The 20,651-nt window shown below is 41.3% G+C and overlaps 2 protein-coding genes across 2 annotated transcripts in view; both read left to right on the top strand.

Moving 5' to 3' along the window:
• LOC143296924 (uncharacterized) overlaps positions 1-20,651 on the top strand; it is a 127,421-nt gene that overhangs the window by 1,663 nt on the left and 105,107 nt on the right. The window lies entirely within an intron of this gene.
• On the top strand, positions 7,458-9,821 carry LOC143297493 (uncharacterized). The gene is made up of 2 exons (XM_076609892.1): positions 7,458-8,677; positions 9,332-9,821. Exons 1-2 carry the CDS (start codon positions 7,458-7,460, stop codon positions 9,819-9,821), a joined length of 1,710 nt encoding a protein of 569 aa, XP_076466007.1.

Genomic DNA, 20,651 nt, shown 5'->3' with positions numbered 1-20,651 from the left:
TTTTGTGATATTGGTACTTGGTTACAGTGGACTTCGGATATAAGAACACCGCCGGGGCCAGCATTTGGGTGTCCTTATAAGCGAGGGTTCTTATAAGCATACCTCGGATATAAGGTCAGTTGTGCTAGTGTGTGTTCTTATAACCAAGGAAAGAAGAAAATATTGTGGACAAGCTAAAAAGAGTCGTATATCGACCTCTAATGGTCTGTGTGCGTGCGTGCGTGCGTGTGTGTGTGTGTGTGTGTGTGTGTGTGTGTGTGTGTGTGTCCACGGCAATCTCTTGCTTGTTTAAGCCTTTGCGTCAATGAAGTGGAACTTGCTGGTTGGCTTGATCTCGATGCAATATAGTTTACTTCTTTTGCGTACGTGAAACATAAATTTAATGCAAATAACTATAGAAGTTATGTAACAATAGCTGTCTTAATGAAAATGAGAGAGAGAGACAGACAGACAGAGAGACATAGAGAGAGACAGAGAGAGAGAGAGAGAGTTACGATCACATTTTGACAAAATGACTTTAAAGAATACAAGGATACAAGGATACAAGGAAATTTATTGGGAGTATACGTATTACAGCCTAAACTACCAGACCGATTCACTTTCTCGCCGCCATCCTTTCTCAGCAAGGTTCAAGGTTCACTTTACGGCTGGAAGGGGGTGGTGGTGCCAGCATCAGTTTTGTCGCCTTCTCTTTGCCTTCTCTCTTTTTACATTTTCTGCGTTTTCTGCCCACACCCACACACACCTGCCCACACGAAACAACCCAAGAACGCGCCAATGCACAGGTCTAAAATATAGATGAGCATGCAAGGGCGGTAAAAAGTCAGTGTCATCAGGATTCTTGGGCGCGTTTTCTGAAACAAATACAGTTTCACAGAGCATCATTTCTTTTTTCTATGTTGTTTGGTATACGTAGGAATAGAGTGGGGTGGCATTAAACAAACAAACAAACAAAGGGGTGGGCGAGGTCTGGATTACGCCTGTCCCTCTCGAAAGTAAAATAATCTGCCACGAGAGAGAGAGAGAGGGAGGAAGGGAGAGGGAATGTGTGTGTGTGTGTGTGTGTGTGTGTGTGTGTGTGTGTGTGTGTGAGAGAGAGAGAGAGAGAGAGAGAGAGAGAGAGAGAGAGATCAATTACCTTTTCACAGAGAACCACTCCAACAAAGCAGAGTCAACAGTGCGATGTTCGGAGCCTCTTGCACGCTTTCTGGAAAGCTCAGTCTTGCTGCTTTCAAACTGCCCAACGTATTTGGCTTTTTCTCTTACGATGTTGAGCAAAGTCGTCCTCGGAACTTTCATTTCATCAGCGATGAGACTTTTGCTTTTCTGAGGGTTACGCTCGACCTCTCTAATTATTTCGATTTTTTGTTGGAGACACAATGCTTTTCTCTTACGCTCCGCCATCTTGTAGAAGAAATGTTTCTTGGAAATTCTGGGAAATGAAACGAAACGAAAATGAACCGAGCATAACTTCTACTTTCGGTTCTTATATCCGAGGGGAGGTCGTGTTGGGAACAAACAGATGGTGTCTTTACAAGCGAGGGTTCCAAAAATAGAATAATCGCAGACTTCCTAGAAATGATCATTCCTACTTGCGGTTCTTATATCCGAGGAAAGTTTGATGTGGGGACCTAGCAAGTGCTGTCCATATAAGCGATGAACCCTATATCAGAGGGTTCTTCTATGCGAGTTTTAATAAGTGATCACAAAGAACAACTTTGGCAGGGACCTGCTTTGGGGTGTCCCTATAAGCGATGGTTCTTATATCGGAGGTCCTTATAAGTGGAGTCCACTGTAGTGTGTTCATTGAATTTTGGCATGTCATCAGGGAATATGTCAGTCACTCAGCGATTTGGTATTATTTCACTAATTCCTAAGGAAAATTTAAAAAAAGCATTTTTTGAAAAACTGGCGTCCCATTTCTTTGCTTATTAATACTGCTTATAAGATAGCTTCATCATGCATTGCCAATAGACTGAAATTGTTATTACCAAAATTAATCTATAAAGCTCAGACAGGTTTTCTAAAAGGAAGATATATTGGAGAGAATATCCACTTAATGTATGATATATTGTTTCTTGCAAAAAATGAAAATATTCCTGGCCAGGTTCTCACGGTAGACCTTGACAAAGCCTTTGATTCGATATCATGGAAATTTATACATAGCACTTTAGATTTCTTCAATTTTGGACCAGGTATTAAACAATGGATTAAGGCATTTTATTGCAATATTACAGCTTGTGTTTGTGTGAATGGAAAGTATACACTTCCCAGTTTGATATTGGCAGAGGAGTCCGCCAAGGGGACCCTCTTTCACCTTATCTGTATCTTTTATGTGCAGAAATTCTATCTTATGCGCAAGAATGACAGAATCTGTGGACTTAATATGTATGGCAAAGAACATTTGTTGTCTCAGTTTCCAGACGATACTACTGTTTATTTAGATGGAAGTGAAGTATCTTTTCGAGAAGCTGTTGAATTGCTGGAACAGTTTGCACTGATGTCAGGATTAAAGATAAACAATGAAAAAACTAATGTTATCTGGATTAGGCTGGATGAAGAATTCTCCAATACATGAGAGATAAGAATTTTTGCTGGGACCCGGGGATTTTTACTGTACTTGGAGTCAAATTTACTACAGATATTGATGATATGATTGACATAAATTACCGAGGGAAAATAGAGCAAATTAAGAATCTTTTAGCAAAATGGAAAAAAAACCGACAGTTAACACCCTTTGGGAAAATAACTGTCAAAAAAACTTTGGCAATGTCACAACTTACTTTTTTGCTCACTAATCTTCCAGACCCCCCAGTGACATTATTGCAAGAACTAGATGTATTGTTTTTCAAGTTTTTATGGAATGGGAAACAAAGTAAAATTGCAAAAAACAACAACAAAAAACAAACAAACAAACAAAATGTGTGTGTTATGAACATGAAAACGGTGGACTGAAAATGTTAAATGTTCATGCCTTTTTGTCTGCTGTTAAAGTTTGCTGGTTGAAACAAATATTCTTTTCTAGTTGTGACAACATCCAGGAGTTGTCGTTTTCTGCTGTTCCAGAACTCGACAAACTTAAATTAATGGGTGGTGAATATGTGGACACATTACTCATAAAAACAGGTAACAAATTTTGGCAAGATGTCCTTAAACATTATAGAAAGATGTATCTTGAATGTCATTCTAATGATGTTCATGATTTTGTTTCAGAATGTATACACTATAATATAAACACACTAAGTGATAGGAGAGTGGTTTATATTAAGCAGTGGTTTGAACACGGTATATATCACGTGAAAAATTTGTTGAATGATGAAGGTAGTTTTCTTGACTATAGAGAGTTTTCCAGAAAATATCCAAAATGTTAGAACGAATCACCTATTATATACTGGTGTCATCAATGCTATAAATATATATCAAAATAAACTACAAGTTACACTGGCTGCTAAGTATAAGCTACTAGAACCAAAAATTTGGACAGTAATCGCTACAGGCAACAAAGCTATATATTCAGTTCTTATTTACTCAGACGTTCAACCAGCAGGAATTATCAAATGGAACATAAATCATGAAAATCTAACTTGGAAAAACGTATTTTAAAAATGACATCAGTCAACATCTGACACACAGTTGAGATGGTTCCAGTACAGACTTTTGTTACGAATTCTACCAACAGGTTGATATTTTTTTCTGCGTAAAGTGATTGACTCGCCCCTATGTTCTTTTTGTGGCGAAGAAGAAGTACACATTTTTTGGAACTGTTGTATTTTGATGTTTTCTGGAGCTCTCTCGAAAGATTAATGAAGAATACTTGTGAAACTTGTGCAAATATAATATTTTCAGAAGATTTAATCTTGTTCGGGGTTAAAGATGGAGTTGTTACGGATAAAATTCTTGATCTGATACTATTACTCGCTAAATTTCAAGTTTATAAGTGCAAATCGAACAACAATAAATCTCACATAACTGCTTTCATTAGACAGCTGAAAAACATGTATTATGTGGAATGCTATTCTAATGTGATGAAAAGCAGAAAAATGCTTTTTGACCAAGAATGGCTTCCTTACAAACCATTGTTTGAATAATTTTCTTTTTCAGAAATGGAAAGTAGTAAATCTAACAAGCATCTTTCTTTTTTTATTTTTTTTTAATTTCATAATGCTCTCATTTATATGACTGTCATCTGGTTTTTTGGAGGCATAGTTATCTCTTCAGAGATTGCAAGACATATTAAAGCGACTGTTGATTTGACAGTTAACACCACACCCGGCCCCTTCTCTATCTCTCACTTTCTCTCAACTTTCCATCTCTCTTCTTCTCTAGCTGGTTTATTCACATTATTACAAAGTTCTGTATCCCAACTTTTCTCTGTTGCATCAAATATGTGGAATATTATATGTATAAGTTGTTTTTTTTATGCTTTGAATAATACAGAAGAACTGATTCTCTTCCCATGCGCCACCTTTGCTCTGACAAATAACAGCGACTGACATGTAAAGTGTGCCAGTAAAGGATTGAATTTTTTTTGGTTTTTTTTTGATAAAATGTGTGCTCTTATCGAATGCACTTTGTTGTTTTTGTATTTGATGCATTGTTTTGGAAGGCGAAATGTGAAAGACCAGCCTCTTTATTTTGATATATTACCACTTTACTTTCATAATATATGTGTAATTTAATGTATAATGCCCTTATTTTGTTCATGTATTCTGTTCAGTTAAAAAAAAAAAAGTTTGTCAACTGTTAGTGAGTGTGTGTTGGTTGGGTGGGATGGTGTGTGCTTGTATTATTTATTTGATTATTTATTTATTTAATAAAATGTATGCTATATGTTATCTTACACTGTTTCAAAACCCTCCTTGTACAATCAATCATTATTATTACCACTGTTAATATTGTTACTGATATCATTATCATCATCACTCTATAATTTGTGATTAATGTTATTGAAGTGAGGGATGGAGGAGTAAGTAATGATTTTATGATGTCATTTTATGTGACAAGTCACAAATACTGGTTTGACTTGTAATTATCAATTTAATTTTTGATTTACTCAATGCTGTTCAGATGGTTTTGGGGAGGACCGTAGCTGTGTTGGGAAAGTAGGGCTGACATATGTTGTAGGAATTAGGTTGGACAAGGGTGACTGGCTGTGTGGGTTTAGGTCTTCTACCTCTTCTTCTCTTTCTTATTCTTTTTCTTCTTCATTTCTTCCTCCTTCGCTTTTTTTCTTTCTTCTTTCCATAAATGAAGCATTTTGAACAAACACGGGTCCAGGTTTTCGTGATATTGTCGGTGTTGACTTTCCTGTTGATTTGGAGGAGCTATGCTCGTCTTCGCCGCTGGCTCAGCTCCTCGATTTGTTTGCCGTTGGAGACGATGTCTACGGTTGGAATTCTGTGAAATGTTATGCCTGGCTTCTTTGTACAGCTGCTTGCGGTTCCTCTTACACCATGCTTCTTTAAAAATAAAACAGTAGAAATGCGAACACCACTTTGTGTACAACTTAAGTCGACATGCTGGGCAGTAGGTTGGTGCTTTTACCCGGCCCTCCAAAGACGTGTACGCATAAAGTGATGATGTCAAACGGGAAGGCTACATAGTTTGGTTGTAGCAGTTTTCAGTTTCAGTAGCTCAAGGAGGCGTCACTGCGTTCGGACAAATCCATATACGCTACACAACATCTGCCAAGCAGATGCCTGACCAGCAGCGTAACCCAACGTGCTTAGTCAGGCCTTGGTTGTAGCAACGTAGGCTATCAACTGATGGAATGGGGGACAGCGCATGTTTGCTGCACTGATTTTGTCTATAGACCTTGTTAGAAAAAAAAGAAAGAAAGTAATTTGCCCTTGTTTAAGCCGGAAAGAGAATTCGTGGGGAGTCTCCAAAAGCGAAAGTTGCGAGTTCGTCGATTGTACATGCTTCATAATGGGTCTGGGGAAAACGGGAGGAAATATACTGAAGTACTGTGTGTGATTTTCGAACTTTAACCCTTTCACCGCCAAGGTCGCACTTATGCACAGGCGTGGAAGAGGACCCATGTCACTGAAAGGTGACAATTCATTGGTCTGTTATCCATGAACCTACTATTTTCAAGTTTTCATATGCTGTAAAAACGAGTAGAGCTGAAATTGCTGAAGACTGAAACGTCAAGATGAGTACTATGTAACACTAGTAGAAGGCCCAGCAGATCAAAAAGTCTTGAGGAAAACACAAACGTAGACAGTCCAAAAGCCGAGATTACAGAAATCAAGAAGTGTACAAAAAATGGAAAAAACGAAAGTTGAGCAAAACCAAAAGAAAATAACGCACAAAATGACGTGAAGAGGAAGACAAAGGCAGATGAGAATGAGAAGGAATCAGAAAAGCAGGAAAACTGTGGAACATGTAACAGTGCCTGCAAAGAGGATGAAAACTCCCTTCAATGTGAACTTTGCGATATATGGCACCACACAAAATGCGAAAAGATAGATGATGCCACATACCAAATCTTCGGCAAGGATGCAAACAGGAAATGTGCACTAATCCACTATTACTGCTCAAAACAAAGTAACAATACTGCAGCAAAATTTCTGGGAGGCATGGCCAAACTGGAGCAAGACGTACAGAGGTTACATCCACAAGTTTTGGAGATGGACAGGAAAGTAGCATGTATACAAGATGGGAACTTCACAGAGAAAATGATCCAAACAATGAAGGAGATCACACTGGAGCAAGCCCCAAACCAGGGAAACCAGAGGACAACTAACACAGAAGAGGTCATAAAGGTTATTGAAGCCAAAAACAAGGACCAAAGGGAGGAAATCGAAGACAGTAAGGAGGAAGACAAACTTGGTCATGTTCAGGGTGCCTGAGGACAATGCACAACCGATTCAGGAGAGACAGAAGAAGGACAACACCACTGTACAACAGATTTTGGAGGAGATCAAGACAGAGCACAAACCGACTGATATCAGGAGACTCGATAACATCAAAAAGGACCAAGGAAATGCTCCCAAACCAAGAACGATCAGAATGACCTTTCTAATGGAAGCGGCGAGAGATGATGTGATATCGGCGTTCCACCAAGCAAGGAAATAGAAGAGAGAAGATGACAACAGACTATGTACAAGGGTAAGCATTCATAAAGATCTGACATCTCTTGAAAGAAAGGAGGAAGACGAGTTGTTCCAGGAACTAAAGAACAAGAGTGAGAAATCACAGCAGTCGGGGGACGAGTACGCCCACTGGGTCAGAATGAGAGGCCGAGTCGTGAACATCGGCAAGTACCCAGAGGGACAGGAACAAAGGATGGACAACTGAGTAGGCAAGACTCCTGCACTGTAAATAGTTTTAAACCAAATCATCAATCTCAAAGAAATTTTTCTTCTTCAGGACAAAAATTTTCTGTACAGAAGATGGCAAGCTGCACATGTATATATACAAACGCAGACCAATATATGAACAAAAGGAATGAGATGAAAGCTTTGATAGACATCTACCATCCAGATATCATCGGAATAACTGAGGTGAAACCCAAAAACGCAAGGTACAGTATTCAAGAGAGCGAACTGTCCCTGGCAGGATTTGAACTGTACCACACCCTAAACGAAAACAACAGAGGCATGGCACTGTACGTAAAAAGTGAGCTAAAGCCGTCACTTTGTGACAGACTGAAGACAAATTTTTCTGAAAACATTTTCGTGGAATGCCAGCAGGACGATGGAAACAAACTACTTGTAGGCCTAATATACAGGAGTCCCAGCAGCACACCTGAGAACATGGAGAAACTCAACGCATTGTTACAAGTATCAGAACTGAAAGTCTCTCACACATTGATTATGGGTGATTTCAACTTTCCACAAGTTATCTGGGCAGAGGAGAGAAGTGAAGAAAGACATAACCATGCTGCGACCAAGTTCTTGAAGGCAACAAGAGATGCTTACCTGATACAACATCAGAAGGAACCAACAAGATATAGAGAGGGAGAGAAGTCAAATGTAGTAGACGTGATCTTCACGAACAGGGAGGACATGGTGGAAGAAACCAGAACCATCGCAGGCATTGGAAACAGCGACCACTTTGCACTAGTGATCAACCTCAACTGCACAGTTGCAGAACCATCAAGAACAAAGAGGTTTAACTTCCAGAAAACAGATGTGGAGAAACTCAAAGAAGTACTAGGGCAGGTTGTATGGGAGGAAGAACTGGCAAACCTATCAGCCAAAGACACCTGGGAAAAAATCAAGCAGCACATCAATGATGCGGTCAACCAGTCAACACCCATGTCACAAACATCTGGCAAGAAGGGAAAAGGATGGATGGACAAGGATACTCTCGAAACAGTTCGAAGGAAACACAGGTTGTTCAGGAAGTGGCAAGCAAATAGAAATGAGGTAAACTACAAGGCATACATAAAAGCCAGGAACCAGGCAAAAGTTGCATGCAGAAGAGCACAGCAAGCACAAGAAGCCAAGGTGGCCAGTGAAGCCAAGACAAACCCCAAGGCATTCTGGAACTGCGTAAAATCAAAAACAAAGACGAAAACAGGAGTAGCTGATTTGAAGAAGCCTGACGGGACCAAAACAACAACTGACAGAGAGAAGGCTGATCTACTTAACCAGTTCTTCCAGAGCGTATTCACACAAGAGGATGTGGGCCTCATCCCGGAGGCACCAACATATGAATATGGCGAAGTGTTGGCTGATTTTGAGCTCTCAGAGGAAGAAGTCAAGAAACAACTTACCGTCACCGTCACCGTCACCGATCCCTCAGATTCCGAATCCTTTGGGGCGCCTTCGAAGCTTTGTCAACCACCTTTCTCCAGTCCTCGCGTTTCTCGGCCGCTCTCAGGGTGTCTCTCAGCTCCATGCCTGTCCACTCTCGAATGTTGTCCTCCCATCTCTTCCTTTGTCTGCCTCTTCTTCTTCCTCCCCTCACTGTGCCTTGTAAGATTGTTTTAGCAAGACCAAAGGAGCGTGTGACATGACCAAACCACTTCAGTTTTCGTTGTCTGGCGAGTGTTTGAAGGTCAGTATAGGGCCCGATTTCATTGCGGATGCAACTAGCAAACCTCAAATCAGACAAGGCATCAGGCCCAGACGGAATACCACCCGGCATTCTAGTGAAAGCTGCAGACGAGCTGGCAAAGCCCTTCACACTCCTCTTCAGGAAGAGCTTGGAAAGTGGGAAGATCCCTGAAGACTGGAAGACTGCGTATGTAGCGCCTATCTTCAAAAAGGGGAGCAAAACGACGCCGTCAAACTATAGGCCAGTCAGTCTAACCTGCATTGCATGCAAGGTGATGGAGAAGATGGTGAGAGAAAGTCATGGACCACTTATAAAGAAACAGCCTCATCAGTGAGGAGCAACACGGCATTGTTCCGGGCCGCTCAACCATCACGCAACTCCTGGAGGTCATGGACATACGGACAAACATCATCGACGAAGGGGGGAGTGTTGACGTTGTCTACATGGACTACCAGAAGGCTTTTGACACCGTACCACACCGCAGGCTCATCGAGAAGGTCAAAGCACACGGAGTGGGAGGGAAAGTACTGGGATGGATTCAGGATTTCCTGAATGAAAGGAGACAGACAGTAGTCATCAACGGCATCCACTCTCAAGAAGCAGACGTAACTAGCGGTGTCCCCCAGGGCAGTGTCCTAGGTCCTTTGCTGTTTGTCATCTTCATCAACGACCTGCCCAGAGTTGTAAAATCTGCAGTGAAGATGTTCGCAGACGCACAAAGCTGTTTGGGAGGAGTGATATCGCCCAAGGACACCAGGACATGCAAGATGACTTGGACCAACTCCAGATGTGGTCTGATAGGTGGCAGTTGAAGTTCCACCTGCAGAAGTGCACTGTCATGAAGCTCGGAACAACAAAATCAGAAGCAACATATTCAATGACAGTGAAAGCAGAGGATGGAAGCACCAAGAAACTTACATTGGCAGAAACGGTGGCCGAAAAAGATCTTGGAGTATGGGTGGACAACAAACTGAACTTCAGCGATCACGTCGCACATGCAACTGGGAAGGCAACCAGGATAGTTGGGCTTATCAGGAGGTCTTTTGACTACCAAACGAAGGATACATTCGTCCAGCTTTTCAAGAGCCTTATGCGACCAGTTCTGGAGTATGGACACAGCGTCTGGCAACCGTGTCAGAAAACACTCTGCAGCGACATTGAAGATGTGCAACGGCGAGCCACAAAACTGCTGGGGTCTCTGAAGGATAAGCCATACCCAGAGAGGCTGAGAGCTCTAAAACTGCCCACACTGGAACACCGCAGACTCAGGGGCGACATGATCGAGGTCCACAAATACCTGCATGGCTACTACACAGTCAAAAGACCAAAACTGACACTGGCAAGCGGGAGAACGCTCCGTGGACACTCCCTCAAGCTACAGAAAGATAGGTACCAACTGGATCTCCAAGGGAACTACTTCGCACACAGAATAGTTGCGACATGGAATGGTCTCCCTGAAGAGGTTGTGACAGCACCAACAACCAACGCCTTCAAGAGTCGACTGGACAATCATTGGAGACACCTGCCTAGCCTGTACGAACCAAAGTGCCAAAGTTAAAATCAGTCTTTTGCTGGCCACGCATGATGATCACCAAATAACTGAGTTTTCAAAAAGAGGAACCACGAACAGACCACGGTCTCAACCGTGGATCAAGTCAAGTCAAGTCAAGTCAAGTATACTGCTCTTAATGTTCGGTGGTAGGATAGGCCATATTTTCTATACATCGCAGGGATTCTTAGCCACTATCTTTTCTGTGTTTATACCACAAGGGAATTTTGTTCTCTAAAGTGACTGGCGGTGAAAGGGTTAAAGGAAAAAAGGTGACATCGCAACGAATACCAGCCACGAACCGATTGCACAGAGCGTGGCGAGCTCAGAAACACTTCGTGAACTGAAAAGGACCGCACCCTCAGTGGCGATGATATTCCTTCACTTTTTACGAACAAGGTCTTCAAAACAAGCATGGTATGTGACATTTTGAATCGAATATTCATTTTTTTTTTTTTTTAAATGTTTCAAAATATATTTGTTTCAACAGCCAAGCCTTAGAATGTTTTGGCTCTGATTTCTCATAGAGGGATAATTATACTATCTTCATTTCTCACACACTTATCTGCCTAATGTTTGAATCCAATAGCACAATTTAACCTTTAAAATGGAGAATTACAGTACACCAGCTGGCCGGTCATTTTGAACTTCCCGTCACCAATGTTGTATCATTCAACTGGATATTTTTGTGCGTGTTTTGTTTGTTTGTTTATTTTTTGGTCACGTTCTTAGCTGTGATATTTATTCAGCACAGATATATGCATCTCTGACACATAGTACAAAACAGACTAGTGTACCCCTGAAACCAACACTACAAAGTATTTCCACATACAAAATTTGTCAGCGCATTCTTCTTTCAAGTGGAAATGCTTGCACATTTTCAGGAAGTGCTGTAACAGTGATACTGAGACAGTGAGATCCTTGCTACTTCTACAGGTAATGTGAATGCACACACACACACACACACACAGATAGATAGATAAATGGATAGATAAAGCATAGTTATTGTTGCAAATTTAAACAACTCACTGGCTTGAGATTCTGCGCATGCATAATAGATCTGACACATTTTGGGGGTTGTATGGAGTTTGACTGAAAATGTGTAACTAAAACAAATGTCATAACATTCAAGCTATAATTATATATTCTTTTTTTTGTTGTTGTCACAGCTGTCAGATGTGCAAGTCCAAGAAGACATCACTGCTACTTCTGCATCAGCAGTGGAAACCAATGCTGCTGACAGTAAACTGAGTAATTTTACAAAATTTAACAAATTTGGATGTGAAAATATGTAATGATCTGACAGCTTTGCTTCCCCCTTTACACCAATCTGACACTGATGACACAGTGAAAGATGATTTATTAGGGCATTGAAGACTGTTTTGTCATAAAAATTAGACTGAAGGGGGGTTACAGTAGTGGATGTCAATTTGTAGAGTGTGCGTGTGCGTGTGTGTGTGTGTGTGTGTGTTGAGAGCGGATTGATTCTGGGGGATCATTGGTATTGACAAATTGTGTAACACAGTCAGATTATCATCTGTGTATGAATATTTTTTTAAGCTTTTTTCTTGGGAATTGTGGAGTTTAGCATTTAGGTGTGAATGAATGATACAAAAAAAAAAACAAAAAAAAAAAAAGAAGAAAATATCTAATCAAAGTGATTTTTTTCAAGTCTGTTTGTGTTTGATTCAGACCTGTTTACACTGCATTATGTACAGATTTGATTGAACAGATTTGACAACAAGCAATAAACAAATGAAATACAGGAAATAAAAGATGGGAGGTGGGGCATGTAAATGTAACTAAATGCAAATATTTACACTAAGAATTTACAGCACTACCAGTTTCTAAAAAATGGCATCAAAGAGAAAACTGGTATGTATGTGTTAATCCTTTGGCCAGTTGTTAGATACAATGAATCTACAGGTTTCCATAAAAGAAATACATATTCTAACCTGGTGAAAGTACAGACATATCCATTTTGGATAAACAGGCCAGCTGATTGTACCAGACTGGTGTGTCTGAATGTCTGGGAGTCTTGAGAAGACTTATCAATGGATGTCACTTGTAATGATGTATGAGTGAGTACTGTATGCACACATGCATGCATGCTACACCATAAGATGAAATCATTCTTTACTTGCAGTTAATCATCAATGCAACTGTGATGAAACACACATGAATCAGTTTTGATGATTGTTATCTTTAATCAAATTCCATGCACAGCTCCACCACTCTTCTCCCCACAATTTCCATGCTAAACTGCACCACTCATTTCTCCACAGATTTCCAAGCTTAACTCCAACACTCTCCTCCCCACAATATGTATTAAGAGAGAAAAAAAAAGAAACAAAGTCGTGTGATAGAAAAGCCAGGAAAAGATCAAATTCATTAGAACAGCAATGGCTTTTCTCAAGTCTGAAATCTGTTTTTAGAAGGCGCGCGCGCGCACACACACACACACACACTCATTCATACTATGTAGCAACAGTATGAAATGCTAGAATGTAATATAGATTCTGAATGAATGGGTCACACACAGAAGCGATACTTTTTTCTTCAGTTCAGTTGTTAAAAATCTGCGGGAGGTTTATGTCGCTGTGAGATAAATATGGAGGCGGTGTCCTGGTGGCTGTCAGATCCAACCTGAAGAGCTTTATTGTCCCAGAGCTGTCTACAGACTGCGAGATAATTTGGATAGGTGTTAAGCTGCTTGGCAGGAAAACACTCTACCTATGTGCGTTTTACGGCCCCAAGACCGCAGATGTACCCAGCCTTACGAAACTGGGCGAATCACTAGGTAGGGCGGCTAGGATTCCGAATACATACATCCTTATGGGAGGAGATTTCAACTTTCCTGGTTGGGACTGGAACACTCTGACACTCAAACCTGGTACTAAGTGTGTTGAACTTCACAAACAATTCAGGGACCTACTATATGACCATGGAATGCAACAATTAGTACTAGAAACCACAAGAATAGACAAAAAGCAAGGAACCCATAGCACGTTAGATCTTCTTATTACTAACTGCCCGCATCTTATCCCCAGGGTTGAAGTCATTCCTGGCTTGTCGGACCATGACATCCCCTATTGTGAATTCTCCTTAAGCCCACCACGTATCAAGCAGACTCCAAGGCAGATCCCCCATTACGAAAAGGCCAACTGGGAGGCAATGAGAAAGGACATGAAGGACTTGCACTCGGCGTTGGTGACCGATGTAAACAACCTCACCACAGAGGATCTTTGGACCAAGTTCAAGGACACCCTCAGTACGTCAGTCCAGGCCAACGTCCCCCACAAGACAGCGCGTACCAAGGCCTGTAAACCATGGATCACAGCTGACATTCGTAAAATTGCCAAGCGCCATGACAGGGTCTATAAGAGAAAGAAAAAGCAAAGCACTCCTGAACTAGTAAAAGAACATGAACAACTCAGAAGACAGAAGCAACGTATGATAAGACGCTCCTACTGGGAATATGTCCATAGGTCAGTCGCAGGTGACCCTGAGTCGGCAGAAGGTTCACCACCGAGCAAGCGATTATACACCTTCGTCAAGCACCAGCGCAGCTCCAACTCTGGCGTCGCACCTCTGAAAGTGGATGGTAAGCTTGTGACGGATCCCACCGCCAAGGCTGAGGCTCTCAACAAGCAGTTCCAGTCAGTGTTCAGCGAGGGGCGTGAGTACACAGATGTAGAGTTTCGCGCTAAATGCAAGATGTCTGACATCTCTCCCAGCTCAACCCTCTCTGACATCTTGATTACTGAAGAAGGCATTCGCAAACTCCTCTCCAAACTTAACCCCCATAAAGGCTGCGGCCGTGACAAAATCAGTCCTCATCCTGAAAAACCTTGCCCCTGAAATATCTCCAGTCCTTAAGATGATCTATCAGTCCTCTCTTGACACTGATTATGTCCCTTCTGACTGGAGATATGCAAACGTTGCACCAATATATAAGAAAGGAGAACACTACAACCCAACTGATTACCGCCCAGTCTCTCTGACCTCTATCCCCTGCAAAATTCTGGAACATGTCATCGTCAGTGCTCTCATGTCTCACCTAGAATCCAACGAAATCTTATGTCAAGAACAACACGGCTTTCGCAAGCTTCGGTCCTGCGAGACACAACTACTCAATTTTACAGAAGAACTGTTTGGTACTGTAGAGAAAGGAAATCAGGCGGACGTCATCATTATGGACTTTGCGAAGGCCTTCGATAAAGTAAACCACAGCCTCCTCATCCACAAACTGAAACATTATGGCGTCCAAGGAAAGATCAACAAATGGATAGGAGCTTTCTTGAAAGACTGGCAACAGTCGGTGGTAGTGGATGGTAGCGGGTCAGCGTGAAGTCTGGGGTCCCACAAGGCTCTGTTTTAGGGCTGGCGCTATTTTTGCCGTACATCAAAAGAACTCTCCTCACTGACACGTATGTTTGCTGATGACACAGCTGTCTACCGTTTAAAGGCCTCCAAAACTGACCAAAACTTACTTCAGGAAGACCTCAAGAAGCTAGAAGCATGGGAGCACAGCTGGGACATGGCTTTCCATCCTGGAAAATGTACTATTCTCCCAGTCACAAAATCATCCTGCCCTGCAAAATCCGACTATACCCTCCACAACCATATCCTAGAAACTGTCTCTACCTCAAAATACCTAGGCGTTACCATCACAAGTGATCTCAGCTGGGACCTGCACATCAACACCATTTGTGCAAAAGCCAATAAGACCCTCGGCTTCCTCAGAAGAAACCTGAAGATCCCAGCAGTGCGCCTCAAAGAAACAGCATATAAGACTTTCGTCAGACCAATCTTGGAGTACGCCTGCACCGTATGGGACCCGCATACCCAAGACAACATCAAGAAGATCGAAGCTGTCCAGAGACGAGCAGCACGGTTTGTGGTCAACCGGTACTACAACACATCTAGTGTCACCGCGATGATCGACAGACTGCAATGGCCGAATCTGCAGCACAGACGGAAGGTAGCTAGGCTTGCCATGCTACGAAAAATAATGGACGGAGAGGCGATCGTCGACAAAAGCTGCATCGTGCCAGCCCCACTCAGACAAAGAAGGAAACATTCCCGCCAGTTCAACCAGATCCGGTGTAAAACCCAATACAGGCAATATTCCTTCTTCCCCAGAACGATACGTGACTGGAACAACCTGCCTGAAACAGCTATAGCAGCAGACACCTTGGACACCTTTAAGTCTAGGGTACCCCCCAGTCAGTAGTTAATTAGATAATAGGTCCCCTTAGAACCCACTTAGAGTAGGACTAGGTTTTCATCCTCTGTCGCTTTCTGTAGTTTGTTTTTCTTTCATCGCAACTCAACAAAAACGGCGTAAAAATCAAATTGATGATTGTGGCCGTCAATGCAGTGGAAGTGGAAGACAGCAGAAATGTCCCTGTGGCAGCAGAAACTGACTTGACTTCGCCTTCTTGTTTCTGGTTTCGCGACAATTGACAATCTTTGCACGACGAACAAGTTCAACTTTCGCGCTACTTATCAGTTGTCCGTTCGTTTTTTAAAATACTCTTTCGATTCTTTAACGTTCATGGATTCAAGCGCACTTTCAGTTTCAGCGGACAGAGTCGCCATGTTGCCTTATCCGGACGCCCCAAGGTGAAGGGATGAACTTTTCACTGACTTCCGGTTTTCTGACGAACCTGGCCTTTGGCATTGCTTGCGATTTCGAGTAAAAGTTAGATGCGTATGCAAGATCGAAGATAGCAGTGGAACTTTCCAGCGGCCTATTACGTTTAGTGTTGTCAGTGCAATAGCATACAGAAATTGCAGTGATTCGCTGGCAGCCCACCCACATGTAAAGAATTCTAAGTAAAACAAGAGAGGCAAGGCCTTCAAGACTCACTTGTGATACACTTAAAAAACAAAAAACAAAAACCTAATTGTTAAAATGTGTTCTGTATTTGTTATTATAAAGCTTCGCGTTTAAAAAAAAAAAAAGAAGAAAGAAAAAAAAAGTCCTAACTAGATTCGAACCCCACGTGTTCGGGTGAGAAGAAACTGCCTTATCCATTACACTATCGTGGCTCCTTTACGGATGTTCTAAAATTTAACATTTGAACATACTTTTTTAAAGGGCGATAAATCAATTGCGGTATTCGCAGTGAGAACGCTGTTTATATCATATCATCTGGTGTATCTTGGGCATTCAAAAAATCTTTAAGGGCAATAAAAAATTCTTTTTAATGGCTATCGCCGCAATCACACTGCAACATTTAGCCGTTTTCACTAGATCTAAATAGATGTACAAGTTCAGTTACACCCGCCGGGAATGTAGTATGACACGGTCGATTCAATTTCTCTTTTATGTTCATTCTAGTTTTATAGTTTTATATGATATGAAAGTTAGTATTTTGTTAAACTAATAACATGTAGAGCCAAGTACAAGTACTTCTAAACGTCGTAAGTCACAAAAGGACTTCATTTTGAGAAAAGTCAAGACTGGAAATTTTTTCGTTTCATCGTGATCCGTTCAAGGGTATTAACTCGCATGGTTTACAATTTTTAACTGTGAATTCCGACTGATTCTGTGGATATTTTTATGGCAGTTTGGGGCATAATCCAGTAATTAATGAGGCGTTCACAAATCTTTCTCTGAATAAATATTTAACGGTCTCCTTCTCCAACTTTCCATCACATGTTATCATGTATTGTCCATTGAATATAGGATTGAACAGGCAGGTCAACAACTTGAAACAAAATGGCGTCGTTCGCGTTCGTGAAGAATATGAGCACGCGCTTTGAATGTGTATTAATATGTGTACGCAATTGATTTTTGCCCATGACCTTCAGAGCTCAGCCAACAGATCTGTAAAGTCCACTCGTCATATTGATTTTAGTATTTTCCGAAAAAGACCACTTGGCCGAATGAACATAGTGAAAGCCCTGTACACTGAGAGTAAAACACACAAGCTTTTTATGTATTGAGTATAATTTCAAAATGTAATGTTTTAGATGAGAAAGATCAGTTTAAAGCAAATTAAGTCCCCTAGCATGAAGTACAGAGTAATTTCCCTTTTTTACCCTCTGCACCAAAACGTTTGCAAAATAAATAAAACTTCCATGCTTAGCAAAAGAAGTTCCTGTTTGAACAAAAAATGATAATAATGACTGTTCTTGTTTTTGTGTCAGAATATCAGATCAAAGTGCCAAGTTTAGAGAATTAAAAGGAACATCTGAATATTTCCTGGACATTCAAAACTGGATGGCTCTAAATAAGTTACAACTCAACGCAGACAAAACCGAAGCAATGATCATAGGAACTAAACAAAACCTTTCTTCCATCACAGCTGACAAAATCAAACTTGGCAGTACATCCATCCCTCTTTCCAGCTCAGTCAGGAACCTCTGTGTTGTCCTTGACAACACACTGTCCATGCAAAAAATTATCAGTCAGACATGTCAATCCTGCTACTGTCAGTTGTTACGGATCAGTAAATATCTGTTCACCAACGCAACATCTAGACTTGTCGTTTCACTCATTCTCTCTCGCCTTGACTACTGTAACTCTCTATTGTCTGGTTTGTCTGCTTCATCCATTCAGTCCCTTCAGCGCATACAAAACTCTGCTGCCCGACTCGTCCTCAGAAAGAAAAGATCTGAGCACATCACTCCTTTTTTGCAACATCTCCATTGGCTCCCTGTCTCACACAGAATAAAGTATAAGATCAGCACTCTATGTTATAAATGTATTCACAGATCTGCCCCTTCCATTCTTTGTGGCTGCCTTCACCTCTATACTCCATCTCGCTCTCTACAATCGGCTTCGGATCCACTCTGTTTACGCATACCCAGATTCAAACACTCCACTGTTGGACGCCGTTCTTTCTCTGTCTCTGGACCTTGTATTTGGAATGAACTTCCTCTTTCGCTTCGTCAGGTCTCCGCACTCAGCTCTTTCAAGTCTGGCCTTAAAACCCACCTCTTCACAAGATAGCCTCCCTCCCCTACCTTTCCTTGAGTTCAGTTTCTTCAGTTTTAGAGTTATGCATGCGTGTGAACGACTGGTGTGAAAGCGCTGAGATTTGTCTCTGCACAAGATTCAGCGCTATATAAATACCATTATTATTATTATTATTATGTGTAACATGTGGCCACATGCGCATGACATGCTCCTCTCTTTCTTACAAATCATCCGCAGTAGTACGCTTCCGTTCATACAACGACATGTGCTCTAATTCACCCGTAACAAATAAAAGTCAACGACAGTGATATCTTTTAAAGCTTTAAATCAAAACAGTCTGGTCTGGTATTTTAAGTCGATTCTGGTACCAACATAGAACAAAGATACTTCTTACTCTTAATATTTTCCTGCTTCTCTCTCTTCCTCTTCTTATCCTCTTTTCTTCCGCTTCTCTTCGTCTTCTCCTCCGTCTCCTTCTCCACCCTCTTCTTCTTTCTCTTCCTTTTCTTCTTCTTCTTTGTCTTCAGTTCCGTCTTCTGTCCTTTTCTCATTCTTCTTCTGCTTCTTTACTGTGCCTAATTCTTTACCCATTAAAGATTCAATCAATCAATCTCCGTCGCACTCCTCTCCCTCTTCTATTTTGGATTGTTCCGTGTCTTCTTCTGCATCTTCCCCCCACCCTCCCCATTTTCTTCTCGGGCCTCCTTCTCATTCTTCTCCGTCTTCTTTTACTTCTTCTACTTCCCTTTCTCCTTCTTCATCTTCATCTTTTGTTTTAAGAGAAATGGCTACTCAGAATCAGATTCCCAAATCGTATGAAAAGTCACGAGAATACAATAACTCGTGAACTCACATAAAAATCACGCTTTAAAAAAATTCATTATTATTATTATTATTATTTTTTACTTGACAGTGTATGTCATGAGAGAGAGAGAGAGAGAGAGAGAGAGAGAGAGTTTGGCTGACCTATTGCTGTTGTTTTCTTTCTTCACTCAGAATTTTCGAAAGAACACACACACACACACACAACAACAACAACATCAACAACAACAGCAGCAACATCTTGATGTCAAGAAGGACAGTACTATTAATAGCCATCGAGGAACTGTACCTGGTTATTTCTTGCTTCCAGGGCTGGTTCCTCCTCATTGCTTTATTTCAAACTCCCATCATAAAAAAGAAAGAAAAAAAGAGTCACAACGTCAGTGAACTGAGTAAAAACTGCTACTGAATGCATCATAATGTAGCGTATTCCCATCGAAAAGGTTAAACGAACCAAACATTCTCATATCTACTGCATGACCACTGAAATTCACTACTTGCTGGTTTGCCCTCTGATCTGGTATCACACCTTCAGATGATTATGAACAATGCTGCCAGAGTTATTTTCAAAAAGTCCATAAAAGATCATTACTCCTCTCTTGTGTCAACTTCATTGGTTGTCCATCCAATACAGGATTCAGTATAAAATTGTCATATTAGCATATGGGTACTTTGACGGTTCTCTCCCATTTTACTGAATTCCTTCACATTTACACTCCATCCTCAGGTCTTCTGGAGAAAAGCTGCTTCGGGTCCCCAAAGTCTCTTCAAAGACATTTAGTCAAAGGGCTTTTCAATATCAAGCACCTGTCTGGAATTCTCTTCCTCTGTAACTCCGGCACTCATTAACTCTGCCCTCTTTCAAAGACTGAAAACCCGCCTGTTCAAAATGGCCTTTCGATGTGTCGAAGCATTGTTCTGTTCTTTGTGTGTCTTCTCCCACCCTCTGCACTCCCCCTGTGTCCCCTCTCCACTGATGTGTCCATGTGGTGCGTGTGTTGTGGGTCAGTGTTTGCTGTGTGTGTGTGTGTGTGTGTGTGTGTGTGTTGTGCCTTTTTCCTGCGATCATTCATATCTGCAGTTTCTAGTATTGTGTACACAGATGTTGTTTTTCCACTTCTATGTCCTCATGTGCTCTTCTGTGGTATAATGTACTATTGTATATGTATTGTGTGAGGAGATTAGAGCCCATTATGTGGGGAGTTTGCACTAAATAAGTACAATACTATGATGATGATGATGATGATGATGATGATGATGATGATGATTATTGTTGTTGTTGTTATATCCCTTAAATCGATTTCACCCAAACGTATAGCCCAGCACATATTTTTTGCA

Source organism: Babylonia areolata, chromosome 22 (genome assembly GCF_041734735.1).
Source record: "Babylonia areolata isolate BAREFJ2019XMU chromosome 22, ASM4173473v1, whole genome shotgun sequence".
NCBI lineage: Eukaryota > Metazoa > Mollusca > Gastropoda > Neogastropoda > Buccinidae > Babylonia > Babylonia areolata.
The sequence above is the reverse complement of the archived record's forward strand: the minus strand, read 5'-3'. Positions and strand labels throughout refer to the sequence as shown.

Coding starts and splice junctions, on each gene's coding strand:
- LOC143297493 (XM_076609892.1), top strand. CDS start 7,458: ATGAAAGCTTTGATAGACATCTACCATCCAGATATCATCGGAATAACT. Junction 8,678..9,331: donor ACATATGAATATGGCGAAGT/GTTGGCTGATTT, acceptor ATAAAGAAACAG/CCTCATCAGTGAGGAGCAAC.